The sequence below is a fragment of the Aquarana catesbeiana genome, linkage group LG12 (genome assembly GCF_042186555.1).
Source record: "Aquarana catesbeiana isolate 2022-GZ linkage group LG12, ASM4218655v1, whole genome shotgun sequence".
NCBI classification, from domain to species: Eukaryota; Metazoa; Chordata; class Amphibia; order Anura; family Ranidae; genus Aquarana; species Aquarana catesbeiana.
The window spans coordinates 227,234,347-227,250,717 of record NC_133335.1 but is presented as its reverse complement, the minus strand read 5'-3'; the positions used below and the strand labels follow the sequence as shown (position 1 = coordinate 227,250,717).

Below are 16,371 nucleotides of genomic sequence, written 5' to 3'. Positions count from 1 at the left end.
AGCCAACTCCATAAAGACATGATGTGACCAGTTTGGTCTGGAGGAACTCCAGTGTCCTGTACAGAGCCCTGACCTCATCTCTACTGGTTACCTTTTAGCCGAATCTGAATACCAACAACCAGGTCTTTTTTGGTGCCCAATGTGAGGCCCAACACGTGATCCAGGTTTTCTCATCCAACATCAGTACGCAACCTCACAAATTTTCACAGACACCCAAGTGGAGGATGTTATAGCCACAAAGAGGGAGGGGGAGGGGTGAACTCCATATCAATAGCAAGGGTGATGGCACAAGCTCTATAGATGTCATATAGTGAATATTTTATCCTCTTTCGAAGACAAAGAAAAGGAACATTTGTGAAAACCAAAATACATTTATTTTAAGGAAACTGTATTTAAAAGGACAGTAACCGCCAGAAAGAAAAGATTCCAGAGGGGAGGATATGTTACATACGGCTCCATGTTTTCCTGTACACGTTATCAGCCATTTTCAGGCCGGCCTTTCTTTCTGATGAGTGAAATACATATATACACACACACGCACGGGCTGTATACACGGACACACCCACCGCCTCTCCACAAAAGAGAGAACACTTTTTTAAACTATTATGTTATTTAATTTAAATCCAGCAGACCTTCGACATCCAATCAGTTGACCATTGTTGAGGTAATGGTCACATGGTCTCCAGCAGGGCTGCTCATCACAGTAGTCACAGCCAGCCAATAGCTCCACCTCAACTGTCCCCTACTATTAGTCCCCAGGTTCCTATGCAGCAGACACAGATCATGTGATCAGCGCCTCGGCACCTGTCATGGTACCAGGCATGTATCAGGGATGTGGGATTTCCCTTATTGATGGGAAAAAGTAAACTTTTAGAGTCACATTTGTTTACAGCATGGAAGGTGACTATTCCAATAAATGTTTCTTCACGTTCGGCTTAGGAAGCTGCTGTCCTAAGAGGGGATTGCTACACCCTACCGATGGTGGGGGTGGGCATGGACAAGGAAGGAGGACAATGGAAGACTACACAAAAGGAAAAGATTTCTAAGCAGCACAGAACCAGAAGTCCTAAATGAACAATATTCCTTCAAGGCCAACTCCACCCTTTGCAAAAAAAAAATATAATAAATGCACCCATAAAAATGGGCACTACTTATTTTTTGGGTCTAAGCCTGCAGAGCGTTGCAACTGCTATCAGTGGATGGTGGGTGCAATGCCAGGCTTCTGTAGACTCCTCCTCCAGCTCCAAGGTACAGAGTTTTAGATGGAGAACTGGAGGAAGTGTCAAAGGACTACAAATACGGGGATCACTGCACTTGTGTTCCACTGGAGACTACATGTTCATTTGTAGCGGTTGATGATGGGACGTGTAGTCCTTTCAATCACAGGTCTCTCGGACAGCTGTTGGGTAGAGAAGAACCCCCATACGCTGTCAGAGGGGGAAGTCTGGTAGCTTCAGAAGTCAAGAAGGATCCAAGTGGCATCTCTGACTCTAGAAAATCGGGTTGTATAGGTGGGAGGAACGCTCAGAAGGGATCAGACTGAACACAACTGAGCTCATCCCTGGTTGTCAGTCTACATCAGTAAGTTCTGTTACTGGCGGGATCTCCAGGTGAGTAACGCTGTAACAGGTTCACAAAAAGCGATTTGCTTAAAGTTATGGTACTCAGGCCACATGCACACCGGAGGGCCTAGAAGGCACGGGTGCACCATCCAGCCCCCCAAATCTAGGACAGGCTGAAATAAGACAGCGACTGGATGCTGTACTGAGGAATTATCACTTTCAGGGGTGTATGCTTTTAGGGACCTAACCTCTCATCCTGACATAATGCCTGGAAGGGATCTCTCCCATGTCTCACCACAACTTTTGGTACCAATAGCCAAAGTCAGGCAGGAAGAGGAGGCAAAGGGAGGAGCTGCAGGGGCCAAAAGGAGGAGGGGGAGGAGCTGCAGGGGCCAAAAATAGAGCAGAGGAGGCAAAGCAAAAGCCAAAAAGGGGGGGGGGGGGGAGCTGCAGGGGCAAAAAGGGAAAGACATTGCAGAGGTCAAAAAGGGAGAAGTGGAGAAGCCAAATGAGGAGGAGGAGCTATAGGGCCCAAAGGAGGAGGGAAGGAGCTGTAGGGGATGAACAGAGAAGAGGAGGCAAAGCAAAGTCCAAAAGGAAGGAGTAAGGGAGGAGCTACAGGGATCAAAAGGAGGAGCTGCAGGGGCTGAACAGAGAAGAGGGGGAAGAGCAAAGGGTAAAAGGGAGGAGATGAGGAGCCGAAAAAAAGGAGGACCTACAGGGGCCAAAAGGAAAGGAGGAGTTGTAGAGGTCAAAGGAAGGAGCTGAGAATCCAGAGGAGCTACAGGGACAAAAGGAGGAAGAGGGGAGGAGCTGCAGGGCCCAAAGGAGGAGGGGAGGAGCTGTAGGGGCTAAACAGAGAAGACAAGGCAAAGTCCAAAAGGAAGGAGTAAGGGAGGAGCTACAGGGATCAAAAGGTGGAGGGGAGGAGCTGCAGGGGCTGAACAGAGAAGAAGAGTTAGAGCAAAGGCCAAAAGGGAGAAGCTGAAGAGTCAAAAAAGGAGAGGAGGAGCTACAGGGGCCAAAAGGAAAGGAGGAGTTGCAGCAGTCAAAGGAAGGAGCTGAGAATCCAGAGGAGGAGGAGCTACAGGGACAAAAAGGAGGAGGGGAGGAGTTGCAGGGGCTGAATAGAGAAGATGAGGCAAAGCAAAGTCCAAAAGGGAGGAGCAAAGGAGTAGGGGAGGAGCTACAGGGGCCAACGGAAGAGGGGAGGAGCTGCATTGGCTGAACAGAGAAGAGGAGGCAAAGGCCAAAGGAAGGAGCTGAGGAGCCAAAAGGAGGAGGGGAGGAGATATAGGGGCCGAAAAGGAGAAGAGGAGGCGCTGCAGGAAGCCACAGATATCACTAATGAACAATTTACTGTAGCAGCCTCTGAGTGGGGACAACGCTGTGGCACAATACATTTGGAACGAAGCATTGTTGGCACCAACACCCAGATTAGCTGCATACACAGGATCAACAGAGACTTTCCAGCAGTGCAATATGCAATAATCTGGTGCAAAGAGCAATAGGTGACCTCCGCTCAGTGCAGCCAGAGAAGAACCCCCATAGATCTATCCCAGACATCACCACCCACTTCATCAAATGGTAATGGAAACACCGACTTATAACTACTGCAAAAGGAGTTGTGGAGCGATCCCTCCATTCCCAATCACCCCCCTGCTGCTGCAAGGAAGTAAGGCCGGAGGGTGGGAGATATGCTAGAGAACGGCCCCGTGGGGCTGGTTGTATCCTTCCATGTCAGTTAGTGTTCAGCAGCGGGCTGTGTTAGGAAGGTCTCTGTGTTAGGAAATTGCAGCATCTGACATCCTCCGTGAACACAGACCGCCGTAATTTTGACCGCAGGAACGCGGCGTGAGGTTAGGAAGCAGCCACCAGCTGTGGTTTGGGTTTATTCTTGACGGCTTCTTTCTCTGTTGGGAGAAATAAAGAAATAAAAAAACTTTAACCTTTTCGCTGCCAGAGCCGTTTTTGCACACCTGATTCATTTTCTGAAAGCAGACACCATAGGGAATAAAATAGTGGTAGCTCTAAATTTTTATGTCACACGAGATTACCACAACAAGAAAAAAAAAAAAATACACTAAAGTGAATTTTAGGGCACACAAATGCAATAAATTACCCTCATTTTTGGTAAAATATAAAAGCCAAGGTTACACCGAGTAAATAGATATCCAACATGTCAAACCTTACATTTGTGTGTGCCTGTGAAATGGCGACAAACTTCAGTACCCTATATTTTCTATAGGCAAAGCTTCAAAAGCCCCCTATAGGTCAGTGATGGCGAACCTTGGCACCCACTACATCTCCCATGATGCCCTCCTACTCTGCAGGGTGCATGAGCATCATGGGGAAAGTAGTTCCAAAACATCTGGGGTGCCAAGGTTCGCCTCCACTGCTATAGGTCATCAGCTTAGCATTATGGAGGAGATCTGGTACTATGATTATTTCTCACTCCGGCATGTGTGGCGATATGTAACAGGTGTATCGCAATCATGTGTTTACGTTCATACATCCGAATATGTGGGGGTGGGCCTCAACATTTTTGGGGGATTTTATGTGCTTGGGTGTAACAAATTTTATGCAACAACATTTTTTTTTGTCCACATCACATAGGGAACAAAAAGACCACTGTCTCCCCCTGTGCTCCACGGAATGTATTACAATGCACATCGCATTACAATATATCCCTTCCCGGCTATGCTGGCCGGGGAAAGTGGGGAGGTCTTTTGGCAAAGAGCAACTGTAGTATCTGTTCTTATCAGTTGCCAGAGGAGGCGCTGTGGTGCTCTCATCGGGGAGTGCTATCCAAATCCTCTGGTGTGATGGTATCTGGATGGTCCGTTTCAGCAGGGGCCGAACCCAAGTGCTCCCTGGATTGGGAGGCTAGTACTCGGTCGAGTCTGAGCGGGCCAGAAGGGTACTCCTGGTACGGATGGGTCCTGCACTGGTCTGGCCCAAGGGCTGGGTCATCCCAGCCTTCTGGCTAGGATTGGTGTGGTCGCTGTTCCTGTCAGTGTCCGGTGGAGGAGCTGTCACCCTGACCACGAGAGATCATGCAAATCCACTGGACCATGATGGGGGCCTGGAAAGGTTAGTATTGGTGGAGGCTGTGTTTGGCGCACGTCAGGTACATACACCACATGAACCTGGCAGAAAAAGTGTTGAAGGTGGTTTTAATCTGTTTATTTTGCTCTCCATGAGACTGCTGCTTGCAGCAGTGATGTCTTGGATGTGATGTCAGCAGCCCTGGGAGACTAAAGTGACACTCTATAACAGGGATAAGCAATTAGCGGACCTCAAGCTGTTGCAAAACTGCAAGTCCCATCATGCCTCTGGGTGTCATGCTTGTGGCTGTCAGAGTCTTGCTATGCCTCATGGGACTTTTTGTTCTGCAACAGCTGGAGGACCGCTAAATGCATATCCCTGCACAATAGCATTCCCCTTCTCTCCTTCCCTGGAGACTAGATTAGGCTGGGATCACATATATGGAAATTGGATGCGTTTTTTGTTAACTGTATCCAATTCACATAACATGCGAATGTGACCAGCTTTCAATAGAGCCGGTTCACACATGTCTGGGGCGGCTGCGGTCTGAAAAAGGGTCCACTTTGTTTTTGGGATCTGATTCAGGTAAAAATTTGCACCTGAACCTTTGAACAGACACATTCCGGACTGCAAACCTCAGCCCGACATGTGTGAACCCAGCCTGAAAGGTTACGTAGGAAGGAGGCAGAGGAGCTGGGCCAGCATTTGCAATTTAAGTTGGTGACAGGGTCTCTAACAGAAAGTGAATGAAAGAAGCTTGGGATAAACTTGGGCTTACATTGACAAAAATGTTAAAAACACACACACAAAAAGGGGGAAGACTTGATAGATCACCGGGCCCCTTTTCGGTTTTTCTTTTTTGTGTAATAATAATGATCTGTAATTATTCTGTTTTCTGTGAGAAATATACGAATATCCAAATCTGAACTACATTTTCCTTCCTTCCCTCTCTTTACATGAAGCTGTAAGATTTCCTAGGCCAGTGATGGGGACACGCTTACCTGGGGTGGTCTCTGGGAGAGGCTCTGTGGGCACCTCTGGGAGTTCCACGTCTTCCTGTAACAGAACACACAATACCCACATCAGCACAACTTATCACCGTACACCCGGAGTTCCCCGTTGCCATCGGCTCTGTGTGTATATGTGGCAGCAGGGAGGGGGGCTGCATTGCTGTGCTGCCATATATATATATATATATATATATATGTGTTTTGCGCTCACTTGGTGCCCCCAGCACTGTGGCTGGGTTGTCACTTCCCAGTCACTTTTTATCCAATCCAAAGCCAGCGAGATGGGTTCCTGTTCACATGACCGCTATAACAGCCAATCACAGTGATCACAAGGCACAGGGAATGGCTCTGGAAGAACCCTTTAAAAAGCCAGCAGTAAGGGGTGGATTAGTTTATAATTGGTCTTCCCTGATCTCTCCAAATCCCCCCTAACCAGTGTACATCAACATGCTAATAACATTCTTAAATCTTAAACCTGTTTTCAATACATACCTTATTTTTACACCCAACAACATCATCACTGGGTCTTTGCGTTTCTCTATATGCAATGCAGGCAGATCATGGCTGGTGGGAGGGGCTGGAAGGGTGCTGTCCATCAGTGGTTCTCAACCCCGTCCTCAAGTACCCCTAACAGGCCATGTTTGCAGGTTTTCCTTCATCTTGCACAGGTGCTTTAAATCTGAGTCAATGGCTTGGTATTTTTGGACAGCTATTTTATCTAAAAGAAATTCCCCAAACATGGCCTGTTGGGGGGTACTTGAGGACGGGGTTGAGAACCACCGCTGTACATCACTTCCTAAAAATGCACACAGCACATTGCCTCAAAACTTCTCCCCTGTTGGCGCAGTAAATAGTTTGTGGCCAGCTTGGTGCTAACAAACTATTTAAAAGGGACATTAAAACGTGGAGATCAGCTCCCCCCCCCCCCCCCCCCCCCCATTTTGGATAGAGAAAGGGAGGCTTAAAACCCCTTTAAAAGTGATTGTAGAGGTTTGTTAAAAAACTAACAGGTTATACTTACCTGCTCCGTGCGAGGGTTTTGCACAGAGCGGCCCGACCCTGCTTTTCTGTGGTCCCCAGCGGCGCTCTTGGCTCCTCCTCTTTTTTGGGTGCCCCCTCGGAGAGCCGCTTCCCATGGGGGCACTCGTACAGGCGCGCTCCTGAGTGCTGCTGCTGGGTCCACTGACACAGAAGGCAGGACTCGGCCCTACCCCCAGGTTGCTGGATTTGATTGACAGCAGCGGGAGCCAATGGCTCCCGCTGCTATCAATCTATCCAATGAAGACCCGAGACAGCGGCTGGAGCATCCTCAACGCTGGAACAGGTTTTTCACCTTAATGCATAGAAAAACTTCGAGACTACAACTCCTTAAAAGGTTTATTTTTGCCATCGGTGTCCCATTGGGGAGATTTGACTTCACTTCCTGTCCCATAGCCAAACAATAAGGGAGAGAAATCCCTGCAAAACTAAGAGGATTTCTTGGGGACCCCCCCAGGTCACCAGAACTAGTGTCCCCATTGGAAGATTCCCCCCTAAATTACTTTTCTGGGAACAACACAAAATTAGAGATTTTCTTTCACTTTCAACGATAACTATAAACTGGAGAAATAGAGAGGATAAATCTCTGCAACTGGGACACAGACAGCAATAAAAACTGACAGGGAAGGGAGGGGGTTCCATCCCTCTCCACTCTATCCAACACACATTAAAAAAAAAAAAAGTTTTGCCTTTAGTTATACTTTAAGCCTTTTGGGGTCCCGGGATATTTTGGGATAATGTAGAAGTATGCAGAGCACGTTATGGACACTCTTACCTTGTAAGGTGACCCCCTCCAGCACCACCATAACCACATTCACTCATCACTCTATTGCTGCGGCTTCCATTTTTTCTTCCGGGATTAGAAGTCTTCTAACGGCTGGGTCCGGATGATGCAACTCCCACGCATGCGCACAGAACATACATCTCAGCATTTAGCCCCAGCATTGTACCCGGAGCTGCACATGTATGGCTCTCAGTGTAGAAATCATGAACTGCCATCAGGTGAAAAGACGTCCAGACTCCCTATTGCCAGAAATATCATCTGCCAGCAGCTTACCTTTTATGTTTACTTCTGCCCTAATCCCCTAGGCATCGACGGTACGCAAATATGTGGGCTTTCGGCAGGCGAGCCTTGGCATAACTGCATACCAATTAGCAGACACAGCTGAGAGCCCGTGCCTTGGGTACTCCCAGCGCAGTTACTGGCGGCTAACGGAAAGCTCCTAATCGCTTCTTGCGATCAGGAGCTTTCCAATCATGTGACAGCCAACCACATGATCATAAGCCCCAGCATCTGAAACCTCTTAAAGGGCCAGGTGGCATCGGCGCAAAGGGGGTTAAGGATCTTCATGAAGACCAGCGTTTCTCCTCCAAGGGTGACACACAGTTTTGTCTCTGCAGCTCATATATTGCTGGTGACATCCAGATGAATGGTCTCTGTGATGTTCTCTAGGGGGGGGGGGGGTTCAGCAGCTACACATGTACTGCATTCAAATTGGAGCTCCCCGATATCTGGAGGATTCCCCTGAAGAAGTCACATCCCAGCCGTATCGTCCCCTTACCTGAGTGATGGCCTCCAGTTCTAGTAGAATGGCCTCTTCGTCCTCTGTGGTCAGATTTCCAGCTAAGAGCTCATCAATTTGCTGCAAAAAAAAGGAGGAAGACGCCATTATCTTCTGCGACGGCTCCAACATATGACACCCCCTTTGCCTACAACTTTATCACATTTATACAGAGTTGAATATTTTCTAGCACTTAGCAAAGTACAAAGAGCCATTCATACCAGACAACGCCCCAGGAGGAGCTTCTACCCCCCCCCCCCCCCCCCCGCCACTCTACAGGTCAAATGTACCTGCTGGTATGTCCTGGAGCACCCCCCCCATTGTTATAGTGTCATTACTTACTCTCTGATAGTCAATGCCTTCCTGCGTCTCATCCATAATCCGCTCCACCTCTTCTATGGACATCACCTGAAAAAGACCAAACATGTTACCTCTACAGCTCTCCAAGGGACACTCCCCCACTTCCACCCCACCACCACCTCCAAAACAATGGATAACGTTTTAAAGCAACCCTGTGTTTAGCCCCAGGGGGATAAAATAACAGCTTTGCTTTAATCCCTCCCCTGCAGTACATACTCACCGCTCCCCAAAATCAGCTGCGGAGAATGAAGAAACACCTGGAACTTCTGCGGGGGTGGGGGTGGGGGGGTTGTGGGAGAAACATGTGACTGCACTGGGCCAATCAGCAAGCATGGTCACACTTATGCTCAGAACATTCGGTCATTGTGTACAGCTGTCCGTACGACAGAAGACGCTTCAATGAGCTGGGACACGCTGGAAAACCAGTAGCCAACGGCTGTGAAAGCTGATCAGTGCGCTCTGGTTGGGGAGGGGTCCCCAGCTCAGTGGGGGGAGATCGTTAAAAGTTAGTAGCCCTAACATTGCCTAGTTAGTACAGCGACCTCTCAGGTTTTCCTCCGTTCAGCCTGTGGGGTTCTGTGCATCAGGCTTTAGAAGGTGCCTGGCCCTGGATTGGCTGTGACTTCAGCGATCCAGAGCCTACAGAGGGCGGCTTCATTTATTCCCGATATCTATGTCTGGCCATTCATAGCAGGCTGCTTATTGTAACTGGCCAATCATAAAAGGAGGTGGAGAAATGACCAGCATTGATGTCCATCAGGACTACAGCGATGTAGGTTATAGTTTCTGTATTATTTATTATGTGGATTTTTACAGCATTTCACATACTGCTCATTCACATCATTCCCTGTATCCAAGGAGCTTACAATATAAAGTCCTAATGTCAGCAGCCAATGACTTGACCAGCATTCCTTTGGAATGTGGGTGGAAACCTGCAGAACCCAGAGGAAACCCACACTCAGGCACGGGGGGGAGATGCAAACTCCATGCAGGCCAGGATTTGATTGGAAGACCCCAGTGCTGCAAGGCCCTAACGGGAGGACCCCAGTGCTGCAAGGCCCTAATGGGAGGACCCCAGTGCTGCAAGGCCCTAGCGGGAGGACCCCAGTGCTGCAAGGCCCTAGCGGGAGGACCCCAGTGCTGCAAGGCCCTAGCGGGAGGACCCCAGTGCTGCAAGGCCCTAGCGGGAGGACCCCAGTGCTGCAAGGCCCTAGCGGGAGGACCCCAGTGCTGCAAGGCCCTAGCGGGAGGACCCCAGTGCTGCAAGGCCCTAGCGGGAGGACCCCAGTGCTGCAAGGCCCTAACCACTAAGCCTCTGTACTAAACTAATAGAATGATGGCACTCAGCTTTAGAAGACCTCCTCCTTCCTATCAGGTTGGAGTGACTCTGCAGGCAGTCGTTGTGTCCTGTACACAGGAGCTCATAGAGGACACACAGTGTGGAGAACTGCGAAGACTCCTATGGAGCAGTACATGGGGATCAAAGCAGCTCTGTCACCTCTGACCCCCCCCGCAGCTCACACTCACCTCATGCATCTTCTTCAAGCAATCGTTGCCAATTTTTAGGCCTTCGATGACTTTCATTTCAATCTGAGCAAATTCAATGTCTTCCACCTGGAAAGATAAGGATTGCAGATGAGCCAAAATTATAAAAAACAAGTTAAGTATTTATCGCCCTCGTAGGATCATTCATAAACATTTCCAAAGACAACAAAAAGAGCATTAGGTGGAAAGAGAAATGCGTACGGCTAGGTGACCTGCAGATGTCATTTGTCGTTCCCCCCCCCCGCTTCTGGTAACAGATGAAGATGTCCTGTAAAAGTGGTGGCTACACTTCCACACCCCGGCTACTAAATGGTCAGAGCAGCCGTCAGCCAATCACCAGAGGGCGCCGACAACAGCTGGTTGGATAATCACACAGATGACCAATTTACACGGAAAGGGGGGGTGCTACCGCAGTCACCCAATTCTCTACTATACAGCTAAGGTAATAGGCAAGTACACCTTCAGCTGTTATAGCTGCCAGTAGTTTCTTTACATGCCAGTGCTGCCGCTTTCACTGCAGTATTAGTTAACTGGCAGCAGTGAAAGGGTTACCCCCTCTATCCCCCTTTCCCTATTCACACCTTACCCCCTCTACCCCCCCCCCCCCTTTCTACCCCTTCCCCTATCCACCCCTCACCCCCTCTATTCCCCCCCCATTATCACTTTCCCTGTACACCCTCTATCCTCTCCTCCTCTTTATACCTTTCCCTGTCCACCCTCACCCCCTCTACCCCATACCCCCCCCCCCCATACCCTCTTTGCTACACCTTTCCTGGTCCATCCCTCAACCCCCCCCCTCACTACCTCTTTCCCTATCCACCCCTTACCCCCTCTGCCCCCCCCCCCATCACTTTCCCTATCCAGTTTCCTCATTATGTCCCATTTCTGCATTTCAGAATAATCCCTTATGTTCTATTCCAATCACCCCCCTGCATTATCCTAATTATTATTTTTCCCTTTTTTAATTGGAAAATAAACTGGACGGCCTGGTATCAGTCTCTTGTATGTCCCTGCACAGCAGAACATAGTCTGAGAGGGAGAGGGAGATCTGCGAAGCTCATCCATCTGCTGCTGCTTCACTGTCCACTTACAAGCAGTGAAGAGGACCGGGCTACATTACATAACTGCAGCACAGACTCGGTCCAGCAGCTCATCTCTACCCCTTTCCCTGTCCATCCTCCACCCCCTCTATCCCCTCCTGCTCTCTACACCTTTTCCTGTCCCCCCCTCCTCTCCACCCCTCACCCCCACTATCCCGCTTTCCTCTCTAAACCTTTCTCTGTCCACCTCTCACCCCATTTACCAGTCTACCCCTTAACCCCCTCAAAGCTAGCTGCAGCAGAGACTTGGGTCACCAGCTGGCTGTGCTGTACAGCGGAGCGGTGTAAAATCCAAGACTGCAGAATTAGAGGTTTCGCTGGAACCAGACACGAGTAAGGAAAGCGATGAGGGACTCACCATCTTCTCCAGGTTGCTGATCTGATTATCTGTCTTCTCCAGCAGCTGCTCCTGATATCTCTTCTTCTTCAGCAGTAATTTGGCTTTTCTGGGAAAGATAAAAAAAGAACAAAGTGTGAAATAACGAGACAAATGGAGAGGGGAAGTGGCAAGAGCTCAGCGGATGGAAGACAAAACTTCAATCCATTCCCTTTACCTGAAAAAGAGGCCAGAAAAATATTTAACCACTTCCTGCCCGCCCCATTGTCTCTTGAAAAAGTTTTCAATGCCAGGGGGGAAGGAAAGGATCGGCGATCATGTGACCACCGTGATTGGCAAGGGGCGTGTCTACAGCAAACGGGCGAGCATAGTGTGATGTCACATGTGGCATGGTGTGCGTCTCCCTAAAGGCAGCTGCCACACAGCAAGACGGGGCGTGGTAGGGGGTGTGGCCACAAAAATGATTACTAGAGATAGAGGCGTGGCATACCTGTATCCTCTAGTCGGCCTGTTTTAGAATCGCCATCTGGGGGGTTTCTTCTCCCTTTGCCACAGGAAGTGAGAAGACAGCCGACACCAGAACCCCAGCAGGAGATTCCCCCTTTCCATTGGTTGTAGTGACAAACTGTAAAACATTCCACCATCATGTTCTGCCCCAATGAAAGCAGCCTCCAGAACAGGCAACGAATGGACAGATTGGGACCCTGGCTGGATTTCTATTTGGATTTCTATTTGGGGCCCCCGGACAGAAGCCTCACTTACTCTTTCTTGCCATTGTGGAGAAGCTGTTTGGCCAGTTCCCGCTCACGCTGCAGCTGGAAGGCGATCTTCTTCTGATATTGCTTCAGCTTGTCCCTCTGCTGCTTGAGTTGCTGAAATACAACAAAAGATGATACAGTGAGAACCCCTTTACCATCAATATATAAAAAAAGGGAACCATGTGAAAAAGACTATCACTGAAGACCATTATTCCACACATGACCAGGCAGCCTCCTCTTCTCCTCCCGATAGAAGAAGGCCTACACCGCTGCAGGATTCCCCGTCATCACCAACCAAACCCTTCTTCTCAAGGAACCCCCTCACCCCCACTCTCAACTCCCTCTGTTTTTTTTTTTTTGCCAGAGACTACAACGATGAATAGTTCAGGAGGGACCAAAGCCAGAAAAAGGTTTAAAATAGCAAAGACCAACCTAGACAAAACAGAAGAACTGCCCAGTCTGGGTGAAGAATCAGAGGTGAGCCATGAGGTGGCTCTGTGACTAGCACAAAGATGGTCCCAGGCCTCCAAAAAAAAAAGGACTGAGTGGAGTGCCGACACCCGGACTGGACACTAAGGGTCCAACAAAGGGAACCATTTGAAAAAGACCATCACTGAAGACCATTCCACACATGACCAGGTGGCCTCCTCTTCTCCTCCTGATAGAAGGAGACCTACATCGCTGCAGGATTCCCCGTCACCACCAACCAAACCCTTCTTCTCAAGGAACCCCCTCACCCCCACTCCCAACCCCCTTTGGGTTATTTTTTTTTTTTTGCCAGCAACTAAACAGGTTATTATGTGATAACTCCAGGATGGTCACATCAGAGACTACAACGATGAATAGTTCAGGAGGGACCAAAGCCAGAAAAAGGTTTAAATAGCAAAGACCAACCTAGACAGGACAGAAGAACTGCCCAGTCTAGGTGAGGAATCAGAGGTGGACCATGAGGTGGTGCTGTGACTAGCACAAAAGATGGTCTCAGGCCTCCAAAAAAAGACTGAGTGGAGTGCCGACACCCGGACTGGACACTACAGGTCTTAAGGGTCTAGATTATTGTAATAACAGACCAGACCGATCTTACAACTGACGTCTTAACTCATTGGAACCCCCTAAAGATTCTGGACAGAGAGGACCTCTAAATACTCCATTAGATTCTATGTGCCGCAAGATACCACGACTCTTCGACAAAGATGGCAGAGTCACCTCCTGAGAATGGCAAGAAGATTCCTGACTCCGTTGACTATTCCCTAGAACCTCTGGAATGTTCCTGTGGAATTCCACCAGATGGCGTACCCATGCAGGCCCCCCTCTAAGTGCATTGCAGCATAAGGGGGCACCAACTCCTGAGCACTGCAATAGGTGTGATGTTCTGTGCATTTCGTTGTTCTGACACGCTGACCTGCCTACGGGATGTCCTCAACTGAACAATGGGACGTTTTAGGCCTTCAAGAAATGCGAAAGATTTTGTTTTTCTTCCTTCATATAGTTAAAAAAAAAAAAAAAAACCCCGTATAGAATTAATTTGGGTAAAATGCTGTATGACAGAGTAGTCATCAGTCAAACTATCGCAGCCGGTAAGGAAAGGGTCACAGGTGGCAGTTTGTGATGACATGGGCACGGAACCGTCACTGATGTCCTCAATTCCAGGAACCTTCTCAGACCTGTCCAATGATAAAGTTCTGTTATCTGTGGGAGTGGCACATGGTATCTAATGGTGAGATCTGAGAGCACTCCCTGCAGATTAGTGGAGGTTACTATGGGATGTTAGTTGGGGGATTATCTCACCGCTCTACACCTGAGCCACACTTCCCGACAAAGGGATTAGAAACTAATCCAGATGAAGTGCAGTGGTCACTGTGAGGGAACATGAACCGCCATGGGGACACATTGTATCATTGTCACATCCTCCTCCATACTGCTACATGGCCTTCAGAACTCCTCCCACGGCCTCCTCCATACTGCTGCATGGCCTTCAGAACTCCTCCTACATACTGCTACATGGCCTCCAGAACTCCTCCCGCATCCTCCTCCATGGCCTCCAGAACTCCTCCCGCATCCTCCTCCATGGCCTTCAGAACTCCTCCCGCATCCTCCTCCATGGCCTTCAGAACTCCTCCCGCATCCTCCTCCATGGCCTTCAGAACTCCTCCCGCATCCTCCTCCATGGCCTTCAGAACTCCTCCCGCATCCTCCTCCATGGCCTTCAGAACTCCTCCCGCATCCTCCTCCATGGCCTTCAGAACTCCTCCTCCATACTGCTACATGGCCTTCAGAACTCCTCCCACATCCTCCTCCATACTGCTACATGGCCTCCAGAACTCCTCCCGCATCCTCCTCAATGGCCTCCAGAACTCCTCCCGCATCCTCCTCCATGGCCTTCAGAACTCCTCCTCCATACTGCTACATGGCCTCCAGAACTCCTCCCGCATCCTCCTCCATGGCCTCCAGAACTCCTCCCACATCCTCTTCCGTACTGCTACATGGCCTCCAGAACTCCTCCCGCATCCTCCTCCATGGCCTCCAGAACTCCTCCTCCATACTGCTACATGGCCTCCAGAACTCCTCCCACATACTGCTACATGGCCTCCAGAACTCCTCCCACATCCTCCTCCATGGCCTCCAGAACTCCTCCTCCATACCGGTACGTGGCCTCCAGAACTCCTCCCACATACCGGTACGTGGCCTCCAGAACTCCTCCCACATACCGGTACGTGGCCTCCAGAACTCCTCCCACATACCGGTACGTGGCCTCCAGAACTCCTCCCACATACCGGTACGTGGCCTCCAGAACTCCTCCCACATACCGGTACGTGGCCTCCAGAACTCCTCCCACATACCGGTACGTGGCCTCCAGAACTCCTCCCACATACCGGTACGTGGCCTCCAGAACTCCTCCCACATACCGGTACGTGGCCTCCAGAACTCCTCCCACATACCGGTACGTGGCCTCCAGAACTCCTCCCACATACCGGTACGTGGCCTCCAGAACTCCTCCCACATACCGGTACGTGGCCTCCAGAACTCCTCCCACATACCGGTACGTGGCCTCCAGAACTCCTCCCACATACCGGTACGTGGCCTCCAGAACTCCTCCCACATACCGGTACGTGGCCTCCAGAACTCCTCCCACATACCGGTACGTGGCCTCCAGAACTCCTCCCACATACCGGTACGTGGCCTCCAGAACTCCTCCCACATACCGGTACGGGAGGAGGAAGAGGAGGAATATGGGCAGAATAGTACAGGAGGAAATGGGAAGAGGAATACTCTCAGGAGGTGTGTACAGGGGAGGAGTCCTCAGGTGTGAGCAGTGATATTGGGGTGGATCAGGTTGTGGGGTGTCCTGTTCGGGTGATATTGGGGTGTATCCGGGTGTGTGGTGTCCTGTTCGGGTGATATTGGGGTGTATCCGGGTGTGTGGTGTCCTGTTCGGGTGATATTGGGGTGTATCCGGGTGTGTGGTGTCCTGTCCAGGGGATATTGGGGTGTAGAGTGCCTTGTTCGGGGGATATTGGGGTGTATCCGGGTGTGGGGTGTCCTGTCCAGTGATTTTGGGGTGGATCAGGTTGTGGGGTGTCCTGTTCGGGTGATATTGGGGTGTACTCGGGCGAGTCTCTCACCAGCACAGCCTTGTCCTGCTCGGTGACCCGGCTCCGTCTCTTCCGCCCGAATATATTGCCCATAGTGTTGCCCGGCGGGCGGCCTCCTCATCCCCTCCGGATCGAACACTTCCGCCTCCCGCACGGCGGCCGGGAGGGACCAATCCAGACGGGAGCCGTCACGTCACCGCCCGGTGCAGGCTGGGGTGGACCAATCAGCGACGGGTGACGTCAGTGGGCGATGCAGGCTGGGAGGTGTAGTCCGCCCTGGAAGACATAATTGATGGGCGGGGTTACGCTGTCAGCTCCTCCCATCCGAGGCGTACAAAGCCACGCTGGTGACGCCCCGTGTTCTGGAGTTGCCCCGCCTCCTCTCTCCTCCCTTCCTGTCATTATCACCTAATGGCCCCCCTGAGAGGCGTGTGGGGCCCCGCCCCCTCTGTGAGGTA

The 16,371-nt window shown here is 50.3% G+C and overlaps 1 protein-coding gene across 1 annotated transcript; it reads right to left on the bottom strand.

The window, feature by feature from the left end:
• Positions 1–351: 351 nt before the first annotated feature.
• Positions 352–16,127, bottom strand: CHMP6 (charged multivesicular body protein 6). The gene is made up of 8 exons (XM_073606846.1): positions 15,944–16,127; positions 12,325–12,434; positions 11,584–11,671; positions 10,108–10,194; positions 8,563–8,628; positions 8,221–8,301; positions 5,612–5,666; positions 352–3,475 (listed from the first exon to the last, which is right to left on the bottom strand). Exons 1-8 carry the CDS (start codon positions 16,004–16,006, stop codon positions 3,423–3,425), a joined length of 603 nt encoding a protein of 200 aa, XP_073462947.1. The 5' UTR covers positions 16,007–16,127; the 3' UTR covers positions 352–3,422.
• Positions 16,128–16,371: the final 244 nt, after the last annotated feature.